At 49.0% G+C, this 22528-nt stretch overlaps 6 protein-coding genes across 6 annotated transcripts; 1 reads left to right on the forward strand and 5 right to left on the reverse strand.

Annotated features, from left to right (window-relative positions):
- Positions 1–44: 44 nt before the first annotated feature.
- On the reverse strand, positions 45–3428 carry KY384_006662 (uncharacterized protein; the record flags this gene model as incomplete). Its single annotated transcript, XM_044815156.1, has 2 exons — positions 45–2507; positions 2838–3428. The coding sequence occupies 2 exons, from the start codon at positions 3426–3428 to the stop codon at positions 45–47; spliced, it is 3054 nt and encodes a 1017-aa protein (XP_044668256.1).
- Positions 3429–5476: 2048 nt separating this feature from the next.
- Positions 5477–7359, reverse strand: KY384_006663 (uncharacterized protein; the record flags this gene model as incomplete). Its single annotated transcript, XM_044815157.1, has 2 exons — positions 5477–6913; positions 6970–7359. 2 exons carry the CDS (start codon positions 7357–7359, stop codon positions 5477–5479), a joined length of 1827 nt encoding a protein of 608 aa, XP_044668257.1.
- Positions 7360–8221: 862 nt separating this feature from the next.
- Positions 8222–14688, forward strand: KY384_006664 (uncharacterized protein; the record flags this gene model as incomplete). Its single annotated transcript, XM_044815158.1, has 7 exons — positions 8222–8507; positions 8558–9326; positions 9881–11240; positions 11289–11339; positions 11386–11655; positions 11706–11871; positions 11987–14688. 7 exons carry the CDS (start codon positions 8222–8224, stop codon positions 14686–14688), a joined length of 5604 nt encoding a protein of 1867 aa, XP_044668258.1.
- A 912-nt stretch (positions 14689–15600) lies between these two features.
- On the reverse strand, positions 15601–16813 carry KY384_006665 (uncharacterized protein; the record flags this gene model as incomplete). Its single annotated transcript, XM_044815159.1, has 2 exons — positions 15601–16396; positions 16467–16813. 2 exons carry the CDS (start codon positions 16811–16813, stop codon positions 15601–15603), a joined length of 1143 nt encoding a protein of 380 aa, XP_044668259.1.
- A 640-nt stretch (positions 16814–17453) lies between these two features.
- Positions 17454–18302, reverse strand: KY384_006666 (uncharacterized protein; the record flags this gene model as incomplete). The annotated part of the gene is made up of 2 exons (XM_044815160.1): positions 17454–17537; positions 17781–18302. The coding sequence occupies 2 exons, from the start codon at positions 18300–18302 to the stop codon at positions 17454–17456; spliced, it is 606 nt and encodes a 201-aa protein (XP_044668260.1).
- A 2949-nt stretch (positions 18303–21251) lies between these two features.
- KY384_006667 (uncharacterized protein) lies at positions 21252–22291 on the reverse strand (the record flags this gene model as incomplete). The annotated part of the gene is made up of 2 exons (XM_044815161.1): positions 21252–22178; positions 22226–22291. 2 exons carry the CDS (start codon positions 22289–22291, stop codon positions 21252–21254), a joined length of 993 nt encoding a protein of 330 aa, XP_044668261.1.
- Between the last annotated feature and the right edge of the window lie 237 nt (positions 22292–22528).

Here is a 22528-nt window from a genome sequence, read left to right on the forward strand (position 1 = left end):
GCCCGTGCGAAACATGATTACCTATCATATCATGTGCTGAGTCATTACATGCCATTCATTTCATACACAATCTTCTGAGTCCACAAGGTATGCTCATGAGCTGGACCCAGGGTTGCCATTTGGCCATCGAGAGCTTGTTGTTGGATTGATAGCGCGGCTTTATCCTGTTTGAGACCTGCCAGGGCAAGGCCATAAGCATTCATTGCCCACAGTGTGTCGGCATGTTTTGCGCCTAGAGCAACCTGCCGCCCTTCCAGGGCCTTCTTGTAGAGAGCTGCAGCTTGCTCATGGCAGCCTTGTGCAAAAAGACAGGCGGCTTTGTCCATCAAAGTCCAAAGACTGTGAGGATGCAGCTCACCTAGAAGGTCTTTCCGACATGCGAGTGCTTCGTTGAATAGTGGTAGTGCCTCGTCATATCGGCCTTCTTTGCGATAAGTGCGAGCAAGGGTATTCAGTGTCCATACAATCTGTAGATCGTTAGGCTTGAGCACTTGACGGAGGATTGTAAGTGCGCGCAAGTGCATTGACTCCGACCTCTCGTAGTCTCCAAGATGTCTGTAGATTCGGCCAAGCTCGTTCACGGTCCATGTAGCCTCTAGATGATCGGAACCTAGTGCTGAGGTCTGGATTGCGAGTGCTGACTCTTGTGTACGGGCAGCCAGGGCATACTTCTGTTGCTGATCGTATATAATACCAAGACCATTTAAAAGCCATGCAGTAGAAGGGTGGGTCGCTCCACATGAGGCACGCGCTATCGCCAGCGAATCTGTTAACCATTTCTCGCCGGAGCTTGAGGAACCAATCATCGTATATTCGCGAGATAAGTCGCGAATCACCATTAGCTTTTCAAAATAGGTTATTCTTTTCATAACCAAGTGGTCAAAAAAGCCACCTTTTGAGTGGTTGTCGTGTTGACTCCCATCTTCCGAGCTCTCGCTACTTAGCAGAATAAGAGGCACGTCTTGGATCCAAGCAAGCGAGCCTTTCTGGGCCTCAAGATCGGCTCCATTCCTTGTCCATTCGTTGAGAGATTTTTCGCATTTCATAAGCCTCTGTAGCGGAAATTTTGAGGGTTCGTAGAACAGGAATCTCATGATCCAGGCCTGACGTTGAATGGAAAGCGACAAGAATCGGTCCACGTTGGATTGTAGTTCCGCGTGGTAGGAGGTATTGCAAACATGATGGCACCAGAAGCGTGACGAGTACTCTGATAAGGGGAAGGTCATTGCATCATTTCTTAGCGAACCTTGTGTACCGCACTGCCTCTGACAGGCAAGGCATGCCATAGCAATTTCGTAATGGGCAGAATCCTTTCTTGGACAGAATTGCCGTATTTCTTCGTCCTCGGTGTGATTTTGAACGCCGAAGAGAAAATCTTGCACGGACAGATGAGTAAGACGAAAGAGATCATCTTCAGGCAAAAACTCAAACAAAGACCCGCTCAACTCTATCAACGCAAACTTGAAAGGCTTCCTATTTTCAACAAATCCTGCAGGGCCTGACTCAAATGCCAATGCGGACTGCAACTCGTTCCAATGTAAAGGTCGTGCGGAACAAGAGATCCACTGTAGTGCCCGCTTTGCGAGCAGTCTCCTCCGTGGAGGTCCCTGAAGAAAACCCCTTACGATCGCACAATATGATGCATCGAGTCCTTCTGGTAGCTCGGAGAGCATACACTCAATCTCATATGGCGAAGCAGCAGATCTCAACATTTTCAACATCAGACGTACCCAAAGAAACATACTGTTTGCATCGTGGGAAAGGCGTTCAAACAACCTTTCGCGTATGTCAGTGTCTGGTAGCGGAATCTTCACAAGCTCTTCCCGGAGATAATGTCTGATGTCCTCACCAATTAAAGCGGGCGACAAGTGTATTCTACGGGCGTCTGAAAGCCGCTCGTTCAAAATTACACTTTCTCTACTAAGACAAAGTGTGTGGACTTGTTCTGTTGTGATCGTTAGTCGCCTTACAACTCGTCCAATGGCCGCAGGTTCTTTGAACTCATCAATGCCATCAATGATGATGAAAACACTGCCTAAGGACTGGAGCAGGTCTGCCAAAAGTTTCAGTGGGCAATCTGACGACGAAACCATGGATCGACCATAACGTCTGGCGACTTCGTACGAAGTGCGCACATTATCCGGCATTTCCCCCATTTGCGCCACAATTTGAGCGATGAGCGTCCCTAGAAGCCTTGCTTCAGATTGGGAGCTTTCATCAGTTTTGTCGCAGAAGAAAAATGCAAGTGAAAGTGTCTGCTTGCTGCAGGTCGATAATCGGCTCTTGATAGTTTCGATGACCGAGGTGCTGAGAACGGTCTTCCCAGAGCCTGGAGGTCCAGTTATCCAGAGAACCTGCTGATGAGATTGTAACCAGTCCATAAAAGCATGTTGACGGTAAAGCCACTGCCCAGAGTTTGTGCAACGCTTGTTATGTTCTCTTTGAAGTACGTTTTCCATGTCGAGTGGCGAGAGCCACTTCATTATCTTCTGCCTCTCTAAACGCTCCTATCATATGATCAGTATACAGATTGACAAGCCCACTATTCAAGGACAGGACTTTAGATATGCTACCTCTTGTTCACACAGAAGACTGTAAGTAAGGTGATGCTGCTTTGCCTGCTCCTCCACTCTTCGACACATCGAGGAGCGATACGCTAGACAAATTTCGCTGTCTAGCTGTGTCGATTTTCGAACGACCGTCCCAAGAGTCTCTTGAAAGTCTGTATCAAAGTTACGCCACAAGCTCTTAAGGAGGATACTCGCAGCTAAGGGCAGTAATCAGCACAGGCACTGCACAATCAGGTAGGAGATTGAGAAACCTTTTCTTGAAAAGACCGCCTTCGCTTTCTTGAGGAACACCATTATCTCGAAATATACTTCTGCAAGAGTTTCCTGAAATTGATGCTCGCTACTCAATAACTTCTCGTACTCTTGGTAGACAGCAAGGGAGCTACCAAGTCTTTCCAACATGTCGACCAGCTTTCTGAAGTATTGTGAAAATGACAGGGTAGACTGTGTATTGAGTTTGATCAGTGGCAAGCAATTCAAGCAATCATGATGCCTCACCTCCAAGATTACTCGTAGAAACCCCCATATCAGGGCCGATGGGTTAGGATCGACCTGTACCATAGAGTCCAGAGCCTTCGCATGACGGTCGACAAAATACAAGAAGGGTTCAAGTCTGGCAATCAGCCGGCGGACTTTGCTCGAGGAATATTGTAGCCGTTCCAGATGCTGCAGTCTTGCAATAACATCGCTGAGTGTAAGGTCGTTGAAGGAGACCTTTTCAGCGGGGCCGAACGTGCTACAAAATCTTTCGAACGCTATAGAGAGAGGTGATTGTGGATCTGCGCTCGACACGGTGGGGTGTCCCGCCTTGACTGCTGAATGGGAGGCCAAGGAGGCTTTCTTTGTGATCGCCAGCATGGTTGAAATAGAAAGAGAAGAAAGTCGGAAACATGTGGAGTCTTAATTTACCTATTGTATAGCTTTTGCTTTCAGCCTTACGCTGACTATGAAGACACAAGATGAGGCAGTGAGCTGGTGGCGAAGGCATATTTGGCAGGACTTCGCCCGGCTTCATTTAGCTTCACTAATCAATGTCTGTCGTCCTGAATACGCCTCCTTTTCACAAATTAGCCACCCCTCACTCTTTTACTCTCTAGAACCTTCAAGAAGTTGATGCAGTATCAAGAATGATGATAACACAAACAAACTTCCTCAGCGAGCTCAGGCTGCGGATATTCTTCCTGGAGTGCTTGTTTATTGTTCGTGAATGAAATGTGACGCAATATATGCATCGATTTTTGACATCGTATTTTCAATCACACATGCGCAAGGCTTGTACCCAAAAAAAAGAGATATTCAAAATTCCATGAATCTGGCAATATCCATTCAACATCGAGCTTTTCGACAAAGTTTCCCATGCAAGATCAACTCGAATTAAAGTATGAACAAGTTGGTCCGCGACTGCTTCATTATAGAACCTGGCGTTGAAGGGATATTGAGCTTGTAACTTTTCGCCAAGAGTCATTTGTTTTGGTGCCCGAGGGGGGGGAACCGGCCCTCGGGCAGGCACAATTCCAGCAAGAGCAGAAAAACTTCCAACTCGTCGTCTGCTCTCACTCATCTCAGACTCGCAGTACCTTAGAGAATCAGTGCATGGGCTAACAGGTCCCATAGATCGAAATTGATGAGCCAAGCCTTCGCCCCCCTCCCCCTTAGAACTATCTCGTGACAGCCCGGCAAAAACCGCACATGCCACTTCTTTTGCAGCAGCGACCTTCATGCGCAGACACATCTGGCACAGCATGAGCGGGCCGGAGAATGCTCACATGGGATTACTCAAGTCCGAGTCGCTAGAAGCCCCAAAGAGTCCGGTGGGTATGCCCTGTGCGGGAGACTATGGACATCTGGTGCGACCGAGGAAGGTGCAATCACACCAAAAAGCATGTACAAGTGTGGGTGGGGCGTGCATGCTATGCACGAGAACTCTGACGAGAAGCACGACAGCAAAGACTGAGAAGCAGAAGCGAGAAAACCGGGAGAAGGTGTTTTGGAGCAACCTAGACTTCGCATGGAAATCAAACAAAGGCACGAGCATATCAAGCGAGAAGCAGCAGTACAGGGCAAGAGAAGTATAGACTGAGTGCTTTACGTTCTCATATGCCTTTTGGTCCTTAGCTACGACGATGGCTACGGTCGCGAAGTCTGTTGACACGTTGGGATCCTGGCTTGGGGCATTTGAAGATGTTTGTGGATGGGCACTACCTCTTTGCTGCAATGTGAGGCCTTCTCGAATAAAGAGCAGAAGAAGGCATTGCCCATAGATAAGGCCCTGCTGTTGTAAGACCATCTGCATCTATATCTGCTTGCGCGTGATTGCGATCATAGGTATGTTCAGGTGGATCACTATCTGCTCCAACGAGAAGCTGCGTTCAATTTTTCACCTCATCGAAAGACTGCTCATTGACGGACAAGACGTCGGTGTTTCAGCAGAGATGCCAATCATTCGACATGGGAGCCTCCCAGCCAGAAAGTCGCATTCTTGAGACCAATGTCGTTTCGTGAGTCCCTCGAGAGGCTTTCTTCCTCTTGAGCGGAGTTTCAATAATTGGTACGATCTGTGAAATCGTGCGCTTAATAGCTCATAATGGTTTCATTGATTCGTAATATTGAAACATGCCATGGTATCTTCGTTCAAGTTCACAGGGAATGAAAAGCTCCAATTGTCCATTTTTCATCGACCAATACCTATCTTCACCAATTAGATTGGGGAAGGTGGTATCTATAATCCCGCTGCTGACTTTTGGGTTCTCTGGTCTGCTCGTTGTATTGACCGGGCCGCTTGCCTGTGCGATGAAGGTCAGGAAGCCGCCCTCATGTAATGGGAGGTTGTGGCTACTCCGTGCAGTTTAGAATATGCGCGATTTTAGCATTTACAACAGATCAGCAAAGCTCCGGGCTCATACGTGTCAACCATTTGAACTGAATTGCCTCACAGTCCCATCAAGAGGCTCAACAACCTCGTTATAGACAGCCGATCTCAATTCATCATCCTCGAGATCAGTGCTCTTAGGCCCAAAGGCACAGAAAAGGCATCGGCGAATGGCCTCATAGAATTCAGGTCCACCCTCACCCAGCGCATAATTCTGCCACCAGTGCTGTGCAGTAGAGAAGTCTGTCATATCATTTGGCTGACCGTCGCGACCAAGATACTTCTCTCGAATAGGCTGATCCTCAATAGCCTCTCCAAAGCAAAGCTCGAGCAGCATGATTCCTAGCGCCTGCAGATTCTTAGTACTGGTTTGGTACTGCGTTGGTCTGCAATCAGGCAAATGGCAGGTTTCAGGGGTGTAGGATGTGAATTTTCTCGAAATGTAGGGTCTATCAATAAGCACAGACTGTAGAGCCCCCGCCGGAGCTTTCATGAAGTGGATGTCTTCTTTGCTCCATGTCTCACCGACCCACGGGGAGCTATAGAGCTGCAGAAGAGAAGATGCAAGAACTACCGCAACGGTATATCTCTCGAATCTGGAGAGCTTATATGTATGCGCGGCTTCCAGGCCAGGGTCTGACTTCAAGAGCAGACTCGCTAGAGAGATAGTTTCTACTTCTTTGTCAAAGACTGGAGGAGGCGTTGATGGGTAAAAGGCATGACGGCGATTGTCGAGATCCTTGAGGTAGCCGAGCGGGAGATGTCCTTGCCCACTGCAAGCCTTCTGGACAGCGGCACACAAGTCAGCTATTTCAATCAATTGATGACTCGTTTCTTTGAGCTTAGGAGGCTGCAGGGTGATTTGTGGAAATGTAACATGCTTTGGTCGCTTGCGAAAAGGCAGCGTGAGACCTGCACTACCTGTTTCGAAGGTCTTCACAATGCCGTTGAAGTCTGCATTTTGAGCGTTATGGCTGAGAGTAGACATTTGGTGCACGATTTGACAGTCGTCAGCCTCAAGCAATCTGATTTCTGTCTCATGCCAGATCAATTGATCCTTCTGCGAATTTTTCTGGACCCAGAACAACACCGTGATGCTACTCTCGGACTGCGGTCGTTTGATATGCTTTCTTGCTTTAATTCCATCGAAACGCTTCTCGAGAAGCAAATTGGCATGATGAGACGGATCTGCCTGTGGGCACTGACATCTCCAACCAGTCTGTAAAGCACTGTAAAGTCCACACGCCTGATCCCTTATCCGCTTGAAAGCATTTGGCATACGCCGTTTCTTGCGATGACTTGCAAGCCTCTCGCTGGATGTGAAAATCTTCCGTAGCTCCTCGTTGTTGCTCGTCAATTCCCTCACCAACCTTTCTCGTTTCTTCTTAGCCAGAACGTATTTAATCCTCCGAAATTCAAATTCACATCTGACGCGGTTTTTTGCAGAGCCAGTTTCGTCGTTCACCCATGTCAGCTGTTCATAAGCCCGTCAGTTTGAGAGACGGGCAGTAGTATATATTGTTTATTCACCTTCCCATCCTTGATTCCTAGCTTTTCTTGCAATTTGGCCATGCAGCTGTTCATATCCTCAATGGTGTTCCGGTACGATTCATAGGATTTGGGCAGACGATCCTCTAAATTCGACTCGAGTCGAGGATCTCGCCATGCTGGGCCCAAAGGGTTTTGCAACAGGGCCCCCATTTCGCCCTCGGAGGAGATAATCGGTGACAGGAGCTCTTCCAAATTCTCACTGAACAGAAGCGATTGACGGTCAATAACATGTATGAAGGCCACAAATTCTGTGCGGAACTTCCACCAGTCTGCCAATGGCTCGAAGCCTTCGCGGTAGTGTTCTAGGGCTGATATGAGGAGTGGGAAGGCCGCCAGCACAAGGCCTGCAGTCTCTACTCCTGTGATCATCTTGACTTGTCTTAGCGAGAAGATTTGGGATAGGGCATTCACGAGGAGCTTCGAAGTGACGCATCTTTTGAGGGGCTCGTAAAGGCGAGTCGGGGGAAACGAGCTGCAAACTACCTCCATGGTTTGGGCAAAGGTGGAGTCTTAGTCAGCACAGCCTTATCCTTTCGAGGGGTCTTGCCTCAGTCCCTCAGACGTGTTTCATTGGCTCTTGCGCAACCAGCTAAGCCCCTTCGGGTTAGCTGATTACTTAAGAATCCTAATGAAAACACGTCTGAGTGCAGGACCCGTTTTTTTCGAAAGATTGCTAGATATTTGTTACCGAAAAAAATCAAAATAAGCAAAATCCTATCACTCGCATTCAATATTGCACCACTTCGATAAGTCAAAGTGTCTCAAACGTCGCTGAGTTACTATTAGAGTAAGCGACGTTTGAGACACTTTGATCAATTGAAGGGGCGCGATATTGATTGCGAACAGTCAGGATTTTCTTGTATTTAAAAAAATTTAATTTCAAGGAAGATTCCGAGAAATACGGCTAAAAACGCTCTAGCAGAAAAAAGTTATATGGCAGAACCTTACTAGCGCGTAATATATTTTTAATAGCGAAAATCAGACCGTATTTTTCGAATCTGCACTCAGACGTGCATTCGCAGCTTCCAACGTAAGCAAGGGCTAACCCGAAGGGGCTTAGCTTCCACGTCTGAGGTACTGAGGCAAGAGGGGTCTTGTGCAATTCACGGAGTCAACGTCTTCCACGCATAGGACCACAAGGGGCATGTGTATTTGAGCATGGATATTCGTCCTCAGTACTAGTATATGCAGGTTCAGTCGTCGACGAGCTAATGCGCCGCTCTGCAGTCCGATGGCAAGCCCGCCAATCGCAAAGGTGGGCTTGTCATGCGTGAGGTCTTTCGAGTCTCTTATTACGCTCCTTCAGCAAGAAGTAGCATTAAGGGTATTCCACAATCAGCTTCCCATTCGAGCAGTTGAGGATGAACTCGGGAGGCTTCGTGTGTGGGCAGGTAACATTGGTGCATTCCAACCAGCCACCAAGCCGAGTTCCCTCGAGTATCGGCTACGGGAAGCATCTCATGTCAAGAGACAGATCATAAGGTTGCTAGAGGATTTATGTCATTCGTTGGAGGACTGTGAGTACCATCATACACTGTTAGGGACTTTCTATACTCACGGATTTCAGGCGTAGCAATCGTTGCTGGAGAACGCCCGTCACGAGAAAGTTTTGCGAAAGAGGGGGGTGATCTGGGCGAGGAATTCAGCGATATCTCAGACTCTACAGATTCGGAGCTGTCAGAAGAGAGCAACTTTTTGACCTCTGAGCTCGAGCAGCTACACTTGGCTATTTCGGAGGCTATCACCAGTCTGTACAAGCTATCGATATCCATCAGGAAACCAACACCCAGAGATCGCTATGCTAAAGCCGCTGCCCTCGTCCCTCTCAACCCGATCTATGATATTGGTCATGTCTACGAAAAATGCCCTCAAATGAGAGCGTCGCCTTGGCTTTTTGAAAAGCTGGGAAGAGCGAATACAAAGCGCCGAGAGATTCTGCGCTACCGTGAAAAGCATCATGAAAAGCTCGCTCGAGGCACCAAACAAATTGAGTATGATGATGCAGACCAAGCGCCAAGACTTACACCCCAGTCTGATGTCAACATTCGAAAGCCCTCGCCAAATCCCGTACCCACGGCAGAACAAGGAGAATCTGTTGGATTCAGCCAGCTCGCTTCTACAAAGGCTACTACCTTCATTGCTAGACCAGAACAGGAATTGGAGCTCGAGATCGAGACTGGAAGATCGGAAACCTCATATGTCACTTCAATCGCAGATGACTCTACCGAGGGAAGGAGACAAGTACCTGAAGCGCCGAGTGAGTCAGCCGGGGGTAAACCCTTTGAGTGCCCTTACTGTTACACTATACAATCTGTACGACATGCAAAGCACTGGAGGTAAGTTTCACTCCCGTCCCTACACACAACTGTTTGGTTTGATTACACACCACTTTCACAACCTTGCTCATGATATTGTCGACAAGTCCTTTGAGATGCTTTTATCCCATTGGCAAGACATAAGTTCTATATGCATGGGCACATTCATTTTCACTTCGAACAGTGTATATTGTATCCTAGTTTGCTGCCTATTCTGCAATTGAATCGCTTTTTCTATCACCAGGCTTCTGTTGCCGGCTAAAAAATGCGCCATTCAGGAAACATGTCTTCAATGATCTCGAACCTTATGTCTGTACTTTTGAAAATTGCTCGGCACGAATGTTCTCAAGTCGTTATGAGTGGGCACAGCACGAGCTCGAAGAACACCAAAAGGAATGGACTTGCACATTTTGTTCATCGCAAAGCTTCCCTTCAGAGTCATCATTGACGGATCATTTCAAGACCCAGCATCCTGAGTACACGCCTGAGCAATTCCCCTCACTGCTTAATTTGTGTGCCAAAGCCTGCGATTTTATCTCTTTGTCGTCTTGCCAGTTTTGTGACTGGCCTTCAAGCCAACAACAAGCCGACGGCTCTGCAGTGGTACCTGCGGACCAGTACTATAAGCATGTTGGACAACACCTTGAGCAGCTTGCGCTATTTGTCTTGTCACCTCCTATCAGAGAGACATCGGGTGCTTCGTCGAACCGTGCTGCACTAAGTATTCCGAACGACGAAAGTGAAAGAGAGGTTCACGCACTGTCGTCTAATTCGTCCACAACCTCTCTGGAAGGAACTTCGCCCTCAGAGCTTTATCTTGCCGTGACAAACAATGATGTAGAGCGGACGAAGAAAGTCCTTGAACACAGCCCCAACAGCCTCGACAACGCTACTCGATATCCTGAACATGGTTGCATTCTGCAAGTAGCTGTTGCGTTTGAGGCGTTCGACGTACTCCCAGTCTTGTTAGAGTATGGAGCAGATGTCAATGTCCACAGTGGCATCCATGACAACGTATTGCAGGCTATAGCGGCGGCACCTAGCCCTATTCTTGAGTCTCTGGAGCTAGTCTTGAATCACGGTGCCGACGTGAATCGCTATGGTGGCAAGTATGGAGTTGCATTGATCGCAGCACTTGAGAGAGAACCTCTTCCTGGAACCGCATCGGACTATTTGGACGCTATCAAATTACTACTTGATCGCGGAGCAGACCCTAATCTAGCGAGCGAGGATTATGCCTTTCCACTTTTTAGCGCAATTCGCAAAGATGACCTGCAGGTCTTAAGAGTACTTCTCGATAAAGGGGCTGACCCCACTCAAAAATATTCTTTGGCTACGTCTTCCATAGACTATGCCAAGGAAATGGGCTCGTCTCAAGATCTCGTAAATTTGCTGTTGAATAGAGGCCCGATATGGGCCCCTAGTGACAAGACCGACCCAGTGGGAAGCTGGAGAAGCAAAAATCAAGATCAGGCCATGAGTGGCGAACATTCATCTTTCCAGTCCGAGCAGGAAAGCGCCGCTGTTTCCGACGGCCCTTATCTTTCCGAAGAAGCCGAGGAAAGGACAGACGACGCAGTGCTGCCACAAAAGCAGATCCCGCTTGGTCTCCAAGTCGTCTACGAGCCTACCACTACTCCGATTGCTGATATAATCTTTGTACATGGACTGGTAGAGGGAAGTCAGGATACGTGGTCGAAAGACCAGAAATCGAGACTGTTCTGGCCCAAGTGGCTTTCTTACGAACCAATCATAGACGGTGCCCGAGTGTTTACTTTCAGTCACAACGCGGTAGTGGCTGCTTCCGAAAACCAGCATGCTTCGAATGTTTTCATCAACTCGACCGTGATCGACGACGTTGCCAAGGACCTGCTGTACAGTATTAGATGCAGGCTTGACGATTCGACGGCTGGCTCTGCTAGTCGCCCTGAAAAGGTATTCGTCCAATAGTCTGCGGGTATCTTCCAGTTCTTACACTTATAGGTACCTAAGATCTTTGTTGCTCACTCACTGGGTGGCAACGTAGTTAAAAGGGTAGGTATTCTGTCCTTAGTTCTCCTTGCCTGCTCACTCTTTCAAGGCCTGTCTTTTGGCACAACAAGATCCGAAATACCATTATTTGGTTGATCTTTTACCCGCAATGGTCTTTTTTGCTGTACCCCACAGTAGCTCGTACATCGAAGGTCATGTGGCCGAGGAAATCATGGGAATAGGTCTTCCGGGCCAAACGTTGACAGTCAACCACGATTTTCGTGTGTTTGCGGCTACCCATCCTCTTAAGTTTTACTCCTTTGTTGAGACAAAACCAACGTACTTAAAGAGGGCTCGAACGAACATTCAAACAACAGTAGTGAGTCGTTTTCTACGATTCGTTCTAATCCTTCATTAATGGGCTCGTAGTCGCGGGTCCTTTTAGATCGAGATTCTTCTGTGATGGCCCTCCCTAACGAGGTAATCATTGAGCGTGTGGACAATCACTTTGAGATTTGCAAATTTGCTAGTCGTGTAGACCCAGGCTTTGCTATTGTGCGCAATATCCTGAAGGACATTCTTTCTCAGCTCTCAGGTACGTACAAAGTCACAGATTGGCATTTGATGTCGTGATTAGCGCCGCATTGAGCCTTCAAGGGCCCCTTTGCTCTCGCTGTCGATTCGAGAATTGCAAATCTGACTTTGCTTAGGTCCCACGGAGGTGCTCAAAGATCCGCAAATTAAGCGGCAAAAACTTCGAAGGATCTTGAGTCTTCAAGACAAATATGAACCGGTCATGGATATGATGTTCTTCTACAACAAACGAGTTAGTCCTACGTGTGAAGGATTTAGCCGCCTGCGCTCAATCCAAACTTGGTTGACGCCAGAAGTATCAAGCGAACCATCAATTCTTTGGCTACGCGGGCCTCCTGGGTGCGGAAAATCCGTCATGAGCGCTTACATAGCTTCCCTTCCGAGTCGCGAGGGCTGGGGAGCCTCTGTTTTCTTCTCTTTCCAGTCTCAGAACTTAGCAGCGCCTACCTGGAAAACAATGCTACGATCTGTCGCTTTCCAGATTGCAACTTCGGCACCTGCTTTCGATGAAGTTGCCATCGCTCGAACGATCGCAGATCCCACAGGGATTGTGGTGGGATCGCCTACACTTTTTGTAAATACATATATGGAGCTTTTACAGGAACTTTGCGACAACAAGCCTACGTACTTGGTCATTGACGCAGCAGATGAATGTGACTTGTCAATAGCCTTGACTACTATAGTGCAAAGCATTGCCCGAAGCGAATTACCGATACGTTTGCTTCTCGTTAGTCGCTATTCTACCTATCTTCTGGAGGCATTCGCAGAAAAGAATCTTTTGGGAGTCATATCAATGCAAGATTACGAAGCATCTGTAGCTGACATTGCATACTATGTCGATTTTCACTTTGGCAACGTCATGCAAGCCAGTGAAAGCGATCGTGAATTCGCGAAAGACACGATTTTAAGAAGGGCCCACGGTAACTTTCTTTGGGTATCTCTTATCATGAGAGGAATCGCCAATTGTAGAACTATGGCGGAGCTCGAACAGGCTCTGGATGAAACTCCTGCAGAGATGACTCTCTTTTACGAGCGAATTGAACTGGAAATTGAGGAACTAGTATCACCAGGGGGCAGGGATTTACTATACAGGGTTCTTATGTGGTTGGTCTGCGCCCGCTGTGATTTATCGTTGACGGAACTATCAGAAGCACTCGAGGTTGACTTGATCAGATATACAGAATTGCTATTGGGCTCGCAACTGGTTACTATTGAAGATTCAAGGGTTACGCTTTTCCTCCCGACTGTTCGGGACTACCTCTTGCATTCCTCGCCGCACTTCTCCGTGTTGCTTGGCGGCAGCCATTCGCATCTGTTCTTTAGGTTGACAAAAGTCATGATGGGCCTGAGCCTCAATTCCTTCGAGCAGGCTGAAAATCTCCCGATTACACAAATTGAAGAACCATCCGCACTTTCACATTACGCTGCTGCCAACTGGTCTTACCATTTGCAGAAGGCACTTCAAAGCGGAAACATTGACCCGGCAGAAAGACAGCGCATTTATCGGAGGCTTGAGCAATACCTTGAGGGGCCGCATCTGCTCTATTGGATCTATGTTTTATCCTATGATGCTCAATTTGAAGTTATGATTCAGACGGCTCATATCATACTAGGCCTCATAGGAGACCCAGGATTCGAGAAGCTGATCAACGAGTCAGACCGGATCATTGTGACCTTCGATACACTCAAAGCATTGGCTAATGAACTTATGAAAGTACCAGCACGTTTTGGTCGAAAGCTTTTACAAAATCCAGAGTATGCATATAGCCTGCCTTTAGATTGCCCATCTTCTTCTGCGATCTATCAACGATATATCAAGTACGCAGGCCTTCCCAATGTAGATGGCGGACTGAATTGGAGCGATCTGGTGGCTACTATTCAGCTTGACAATGACTCTCCTGGGCGTCTGATTGCAGCCATTGGCAGATATCTTTGCATCGTCTTACACAACGGTACCATCTGTATCTACAATTCCGTCTCTCTACAGGAGGTAAAGCGAATGCGACATGATGATCGCGTTTCACTCATTGCGTATAGCACGGAAAAGCGTATGCTCGTGGCTATTGGCGAAAGAGCTACGAAGGCTTTCCTCATTCCAGAAGGTGTGGAACAGTTCGACGAGATTCTCAGTCCGCGTAGACATGGATTAGCCAGGGACGTTATAGTTCAAGAAGGGGGCTCTCGTGTCCTTGTAGCTTTTGAAGATACTTCGGTGTGGTACCTCGAGCTCTCAGAGCCCTTCCAATGGCGATTACTTATGGACCAAAAGCCCTCTGCTGATCCTTTGGGCTACCAAGGAACATTAGCCATTGCCATACATAAGGACGGGTCTCGCCTTGCGGTTGCATCCCGAAATAAACCACTAGCGATATTCAAAGATAATGTGTTAGAAACTCGATCCAAGGAACCGTCTAGTAGATTGACAAAAGATATCAAATGGCATCCCAAAGATGAAGATATAATTGTTGGGGTTCTCTCCGACCACAGCATGTTCGTATGGAATATTCAAGATGACTTTGCCGACAAGACTTCATTACGCATCACTGGGATCCGTGCACAACCATTCGAAATCAGTCCCAACGGGAAGTTTGTTGCTGTGGCTGAGTCAGGAACACAAGTCGCTTTAATTCACAGGAATTTGGGTATGAGTATCGATCTTCCTGAAACAGAAGTCCTGGAGTCTGGTGGACAAACAATCAATCTCTGCATTAGTCCGGACTCCTGCCGTATATATCAATTGACTCAAAAATGTTGCCGGATCTTGGAGCCAGAGCTTCCTTCGTTGTTTCTAGACGGTGATTGGGCGGATTTGGATTAATAAGGAGGGCCAGAGCCTCATTGATAGCCCTCTTTTCAACTCATGGTGATCAAATGAGAGCCACCATCAGAAACCGTCCAAGCTTTTCGACGCGCCAATGATTCAACGAAAAGATAGACGAGACAGACCGCGAAGGTGTCAGTACGCAAGTTACCTTCCTATCGTGACCAGCGTTTACGTCAAGCAATAACTAGACGAAGAAGACACACTGATGGCTTGTAACTGTAGGACGTGCACTTATTGATGCCTACGATGTTCATGACAAAACCTCTCACACTCTTTAGCAGTCATCTCAAACGTACGGTCTTCCGTCACCTTGATGATTCTAGCCGAAGAGAACATTCTGTTTAGCAGACCTTGAGACCCCAGTTCGAATCAACACGAATTTCAAACCTCGATCATTCTGAGTTACAAAACATGAACACCGTTAGCTATATTAATAGGTAGGTTAAGAATCTTAATACGGAGAGCCAGACAGAGCTACCAATGATACCACTTAATACAGCATGTCGAGTAAACCTGCTCCTAGCGGATACTCAGAGAGTCACCTAAATAAATCTCCAGCATGCCGTCCAAAAGGTTGGGGTCTCTTTCGTTCCAACACAAGTCGGCTTCAAAGCTCATCCTCCCTGATCAAGACAGATCGATTCAGACATTCCTTCGAGACCGATGGCAAGCCTCCCAAATGCATCGTCAGCACCAACTCTCCAAGCAAAGACTTCAAAACATGACTGACTCCCCTCTCCCCTCCCAAAGCCAACCCATACACAAACGGCCGTCCAACCAAACAACACTTCGCCCCCAACGCCAACGCCTTCACAATATCTGCCCCACACCTGATCCCCGAATCAAAGAAAACATCAATTTTATCTCCCACCGCATCCACAATCCTCGGCAACATCCCCAACGAGCTCACCCCCCATCCATCTGTCTCCCCCCATGATTACTCACCACAATCCCCTGCACACCCACCTCCACACACTTCCTCGCGTCCTCCACACTCATAATCCCCTTCAACACAATCGGCCCCTCCCACTGTTCCCTCAAGAACGCCACATCCTCCCACCCATGACTAAAGCCCGGAAACACAGTCCCCGTCCACGCCCTCGCCGCCTCCCCCTTCATCTCCTCAACCTCAACCCCATACTTCCCCCTCCACTTGCCCCTAAACACCGGATCCGAAAACCCAGGCTCTACACCAATATTATCAGCCCTGATAAACGGATTGTACCCATTATCCAAATCGCTCGGCCTCCAGCCCACAGTATACGTATCTAGCGTCACGAACAAGACCGTGAATCCCGCTTTCTTCGCCCGGGTAAGTAGACTGATCGTGATATCATTATCTTTGTTCGCGGGCCAGTAGAGCTGGAACCACCTTCTCCCTCCACCCTCGATCCGCTCCTTCCCCTCACCATTCCCCTTACCACCACCAGTACGTTCCCCACCATTCGCGACCGCAACATCCTCAATACTAGCACTCGCCGCCGTACTCATACACATCGGCACGCCTACGCTCGCACAAGCCCTCGCGACCGCTTCCTCCCCTTCCGGGTGGAAAATTCTCTGTACGCCTACCGGCGCCACGGCGATTGGGCTCTCGAGTTCTTCGCCTAGTACTTTCACCCTCAGATCAGGGAAGGAGTCTGTGGCGACCCTGGTGAATATCAGCCCCCGCCCTTTCCCTTCCTCCCCTCCCTTCCTTCCTCTCCAAAAAACAGTAACCAATCAAGAAACGCTGGGGCTGAAGCTGGGGCTGGGAGGGAAAGAAAACTCACATCCGTCTCGGCACAACACTCCACTTCCGAAACGCGGCCCGATTCTTCTCACACGTCTCGCGCTGCCCTGCGCTGCCGTACACGTACCCTCGCGCGTCGGTCGAGAGGCGCGCGCAGGCTTGCGGTTCCCATTCGGTCGACTGGAATGTTATGGCTGGGCGGGAGTAGTGCGGGGACAGGCCGCGGGTGTAGGTTTCCATTTCGTAGGCTATGGGGGCTTGGGTGAGGTGGGAGGGCGTAGGTGTGGGTGTGGCAGAGTCTGGTTTCGAGGAATCGTTGAGAGGAATGGAATTATTTGGGTTGTTGGGAGAGCTGCTGGTGGAGGAAAGGGAGGTTTGTTCTGCCATGGTGGTGGTGTTCGTGGGATGGGGGATCTGGGTCTTTGGTCTTGAGACGAGAGGGTATTTTATCTTAGAAAATAGGGAGTTTGAAGAGGCAGGAGTTTGGAAATGTATGGGTGTATGTTGTGACCATGCCGAGGCATGTCTTCTCGACTCCGCATTTTTTTAAGCTGTGTGGATGACGTAGTAGAGCTGGGCAGGAAATGGAAGGTGCTACTCTTCTTTGTCAGAACTGACTCTTCACAACACATCAGAGAAGCCAGCTCTGAGCACGACCGCTATCAACCTGGGCCCAAAAGGGACCCTATAAACACCTCCAGCAACCTCATCATCGGATCGAATCTCATCGTTCCCTTCCAAGACCCGCTTCCTTCAAGGAATCCGCATTCCACAGCACTCATAATCCGCGTCGCTACGCTTTTCTTAAAGCACGTAGCCTGCACGCTCAGTCTACGCCCATTTGATAGACACGAAGATGTATAAGTCACCAATATGTGATTATAGAGAGCATTGATACCGCATGTGGTTGGGATGGAAAGGGGACCGGACCGGACGGGGTTGGTAAGATGATTAGGAGAGGGTAATGTAGAATAGGGAAGCACGGGCTGAGTGATGGATGGGTGTCTGAAGTAAGGTACATCAACTACTACTGATTCCGAGCTTCTAGGCCAGCCAGCCAGCTTTCCCCCCCTTCTCCGTTAGCAGCGATGGATGGCTGAAAGTCCTGTGGCTATAATTACTATACGGGTTCGATCCCGACATCGACATAGAGAAGTTCTTCGGCGTAAGAAACTCTATCTACCATTTCTAAGCCGTAAATTTCTAAAAATCCTTCGTTATTGGGGACATCGCCATCTGGAACGAAGAAAAACCTAGCTGGAGAGGAGGAAATTTCACCCGTTAGTTTCTGCCGAATATATGACAAGGGTCAGGAAGATGGAGATGGTAAGAACTTACTGCCAGGAGGACGCACTATCGCCACCTTAGGAATGTCATTCACACACTGATACCCCACTTTTAACTTGAGCGGAGTGGCTGGAATCTGCTGCTCTTTCCCGTTCGTATCGTTCCCCCAAATAGGCATCGCATCATCCTCTAAACCGCCTCTATATTGTAAGTAGTAGGTCGTAATCTCTGTCGTTGTACTGATTTGGCCATCTGTGATCCGACTGGGTTGCTTGGCCAGCTCGGGTTCGAATTTGGGCCGGGCATTGCTGTAATCATAATTCTTGCCGAGATTGACCGCCGTGAGATAGATATTTGGAAAGTTCCTGTCCTCGTCGGCCTTGTTGCCGCTCGTGAAAATTTGAAAGTCGCAGGTCAGAGAATCGACTCTGGGGCCGACAATGACTTCGTAGCGCTTGCCACTGGTGCCAAGACACACGTTCACATCGGCAAGGGCTGGAATGCCGCATTTGGTCGCGACGTCAAGCTGGGCAATAACGGTGGTGAACACGAAGAGGCAGATGGAGGAAATGAGATGAGTATTCGACATGTTTCCCAAGACTGAACAAAAGGTTGATCCAGAAGAGCAGCGAGAAGCTTGCCCGATATCAGTGCTGGTTTCTCGTACCTATGATCCAGCAGAAGGTCGCTCACTGTCCTTATATAGAGCTCTGTCTCGTACTGGATGCACTCTCATCCAGGGAAATGACACAAGCGCAAGATATGACCAATGAGTTCCGTGAATATTACATCTCTCTTTGCAATCAACTTTGCTGGCGCTGTCTGTTAGACAACGCAAACACTCGGACTCAATACGAAATAGTGCTTAGGGTCGAAGGCTCGATTCGAGCTAGACGAAGGTGGTAGTAGATCTCAGATCTATTATTCTGAATTAATAGAAGTAATAAAAAAATCACACCCGGAACTGCTCGGGCGAACATGGCAATCCTTAGCTGAAAGCAGTCTAATACTACTAGGAGTTCTCAGACCAGCTAATGGAGCACTATCATGGTGGTCCACGATCGACGGCCATAATGGTGTAGGGGCTACGACTTTACTGTTTATAGCCTAGCAACGACCATCATGGTGGTCCATCGTTTTAAATCCACCGTGGACCTCCACACCTCCACTGTAGACCTCCTGACCTCCACTGTTTTGATCCATATAGTATTTTGGCCATTTGCTCCTCTTCAACCTACCTACTTAACCCCCCCTACTTAACGACCTCGTCCTATACCCCTACCTCGCTCTTAAGCTATCGCATCCTATCGCTATACTTTCTAATAGTTATAACGCGATTAAATAGTCGTCTTTAAGTAGCTTAGGCATCTTGAAGAAAACAGCCGGCCATCAAGATAGAAGGCGGAAATAAACGTGAAATGATTAGTTGAAATTTTCAAACTACTATGAGAGATGTCAAAGCAGGGGCGCTCAGAGTAAAAACACCATGATGGGGCAAAAACAAACGTAATGGTTGACCTTCGTGGACCACCATGATAGTGCTCCATTAGCTAGTCTGAGAACCCCTAGCAATGCTTACGATCAAAGACTCGCTTCGAGCCAGACGAAGTGCGGTGGTAGTAGATCTCCAGATCCATCCATCCATCCATCATTCCGAACTAACAACAGAAGCAATCTAATAGGGAACAAAAACCGCAACCAGGAAATGCTCGGGACGAACATAAATCGCAATCCCTGGCTGGAAAGCAAGTGCTATCTCATACCATTCATTCACTCACACACACACACGGAGGACGGAGGACGGAGGAGCGGGGTGGCGGGGTGGCGGTTCAACTTAGACTGCCACTGGATGGAGGCGGGAATTTGTATGGAGGAAAGGCTAGGCAAATTTGCGTCCTTGAAAGTCTGTTTCGGTCAGATTCGATCATCCTTCCTTCAGAGAGTCTTGTAGAATAACTGAAGATGAAAAGGTGTAACGCAAGGGGAAAAAATGCCCGAGACCTGAGTGGGCTCTGTATGACAGACAAAGATTCGTTTCGTTTGCTTAGGATCATGTATTGTTCAGCAGAATACTTTCGCTCCTCCCATCACGGCAGCGGGGTGGCGGTTGCGGTAGCTGTTTGTCGTGACCATCCATTTCCTTGTCTTTGCTCTTCCATGACGTCTGTTGTCGTCAAAGTTGCCTCGTTTGCGCACCACCTTCAGGTATCGGTGACCTGACGCCTTCATTGTAGCTATCACTGGGTGAAGGGGTCGGTTAAATTTGATCTCTCATGCTGCTGTACCTGATTTTATTCTCGGGGTTCATAAGCATAAGCCGATCAGCTAAATCGGATACATCAATTCGGGCAGCCAGCCGGGTCTACAAAGCTCTCGTTCAGACCCCCATGTCAACCTTCCCCACTCCTACAACTCGCCACGCTCTCTCTTCCTCTCAAAGCCTCCAGCTTCTCTTCGAAATCTCTCATCTCTTCCTCACTCAACTGCCAGATACTCTTCCTCCGCCCGTCCCCGCCCCCGCCCCCATCACCTACGGAAAGTCGGAAAATCCCCCGTCGATCCGCATCCGGATCTACCTTCTCGAACCAGGAGAACACCTTGCGGTCTGCATGCGTTTGTTTCCTTTCTTCGTAGTTGAGGGGAGGTGTTGATGTTGATGACTGCTGGGTGAGTTTGACGTTAGGGAACCAGGTCTTGTGGTACTTATAGGAGAAGGGGCTATGATAATGATTAGGGGAATGGTGTTGATGTTGGTGGGGCTGGTGACGGTGGCGGCGGCGACGTCGACGGCGGACGTAGATATAAGTTGGTATGCCGATGAGGGATGCGAGCGCGAGGACGAGGCAGAAGACGATGATGGCGATTGTGCGGGAAAGCATGGTTGGTATACCAAGTGATGGGTGAACTCAGTGAGGTTTGGTGAGGGCTGAGGGGATGTAGCGGTGTGTCGTACATCGACAGAGCGGTGGCGAAGCGGCGGGGAGATCTACGGAACGGACATGGTCGCGTGATCGTAAGATCTGATAGCGATTCTTCGCCTCCGCGTCGTAAATGCATACAACTGTTGTCGTTGCATTTATTTCGGTGCCCGAATTTGCTGGGCGCTCTCCACCTTTACCTTTACAGCAACGCATTTCTCTCGAAGCAACAGCCAAGAGCGCAATGACGTGTAGTGGTCGCCTCAGCACTCAAACGCACTGCAGAATGCATGTCTGCTCCTCGCGAATGCCGTTGGCGGTGCATGCCAATCTTCGAGAACAGGCGTCCAAAGATTATAAGGGCGCGAGAAGGGACATCTTGGCTGCCAAGTCGGTGTCTGCAATAGCAGATCGGATGTCTCACAGCCGATGAATGGAGCCAAGCCAGACCAGGCCAGAGTGAGGAATGCGTCCTCGTGAATCTCGATATGGCAGATGCCAGAAATGGAACGCATCTCCTCTTCCCCAGGTAGTTGGCAGCGAACGAACCGTCCTGAAGAGGAAGTACGAAACTTGGCACCTACTTGGCGCTCATCTCCCCCCTGCGCTCATCCCCTCCGTCACCAAGACCCTTTTTCGCCCTCCTGCATCCTCTTGCCCAACGAATCTCCATAACACCTGATAACGATACTTTCCCCTCCCTCCCACTCATCTTCAGATGACCGTCCATCCTTCCCACTTGTCCCCCTCGTACTTCTTGACGTACTACTCTCTACCCCACGCTTGAACCTCGCTTCCAGCTGGCCCAACCAGTCCAAGAGTCTGCGATTCTTTGATGACGCGCGACTCGGGGGTGTGGTGGCGACTTCGACGGCGATGTCGTGACCAGGCAGTTCCTGGAGGTTTCGCCCATATCTTGGAAGTTCTTCGTTCGTGAAGAGAGTGGAGGAGAGTCCTGATGGGTGTAAGGGCTTGTGAGGGGCGTGAATACGGACTTCAGGGATGCTAGGGAGTTTGGATTTGTATCTTTTATAAGGAATGGCGAGCTGGGATGGCGGGTGGGGATGGGTGGTGAGGTGCTGTCTTCGGCGAGCGCGCCAACGGCGGGTGTACCAGACACTACCGAGTAATGCCAGCATGAGAGCGCCGATAATAGATGTGAGAAGGGCAGCTAGTAGGCGGTTTCGATGCGAGGTCGAGTTGTCCGTATTTAGCGCATGGTTGACCCCTCCCCCAGAACCTGAAGTAGAATCACCATGGACAACGCTTGGAAATGCAGTGACAGTAGTGCTGAGTTCAGGCAAGGTGGTAGTCGAGATGGTTAGCTCATCGTATTCGCACGTCGGCGTCGTTGAGAAGACGGACTCATAGAAGGCAAGACTGCCAGCTTGATAGGCGCCAGCAATGTCAGTGCTGTAGCTTGCGGGCAATTCGTATGAGATCGGGGTTGGCAAGATGATCGTCTTGACTGATGAGGTGCATTTGCCGTCGAAAAGCACGTCGTCGGTCAGGTGGATCGCATCGCAGTAGAGAGTGCTGAGGGGAAGCTGGAGAGGCGTGAGAGTCAAGTTAGATAAAGGAGATGGGAACGTACTGTCGCGGTAGAGGTGGCCTCGATCGAGTACCCGCAGTATCGCCGGGCGCAGCTGGTGAGACTCATCGAGCTTGATGGAATGGTGAATGCTGGCGTTACATGGCATCTGGCCACGGATCCCTGACTGTCGTAAGCTGGACACAAAGGTTCTCAACTCCGCAAAAGGCGTTCAGCAGAAAGCTCCATTCTCCGAATCTTGTGACTTGAACGTCCCATATGAAAAACATGAGAGCTCCATTGTGGCTTTGCACAGAGCCGTTTCAGCCTGAGACGTTCGGCTCATCATGCGCGAACCTTCTGCTG

This window comes from Bacidia gigantensis (assembly GCF_019456465.1).
Source record: "Bacidia gigantensis strain McMullin 20006 chromosome Unknown contig_249, whole genome shotgun sequence".
NCBI lineage: Eukaryota > Fungi > Ascomycota > Lecanoromycetes > Lecanorales > Ramalinaceae > Bacidia > Bacidia gigantensis.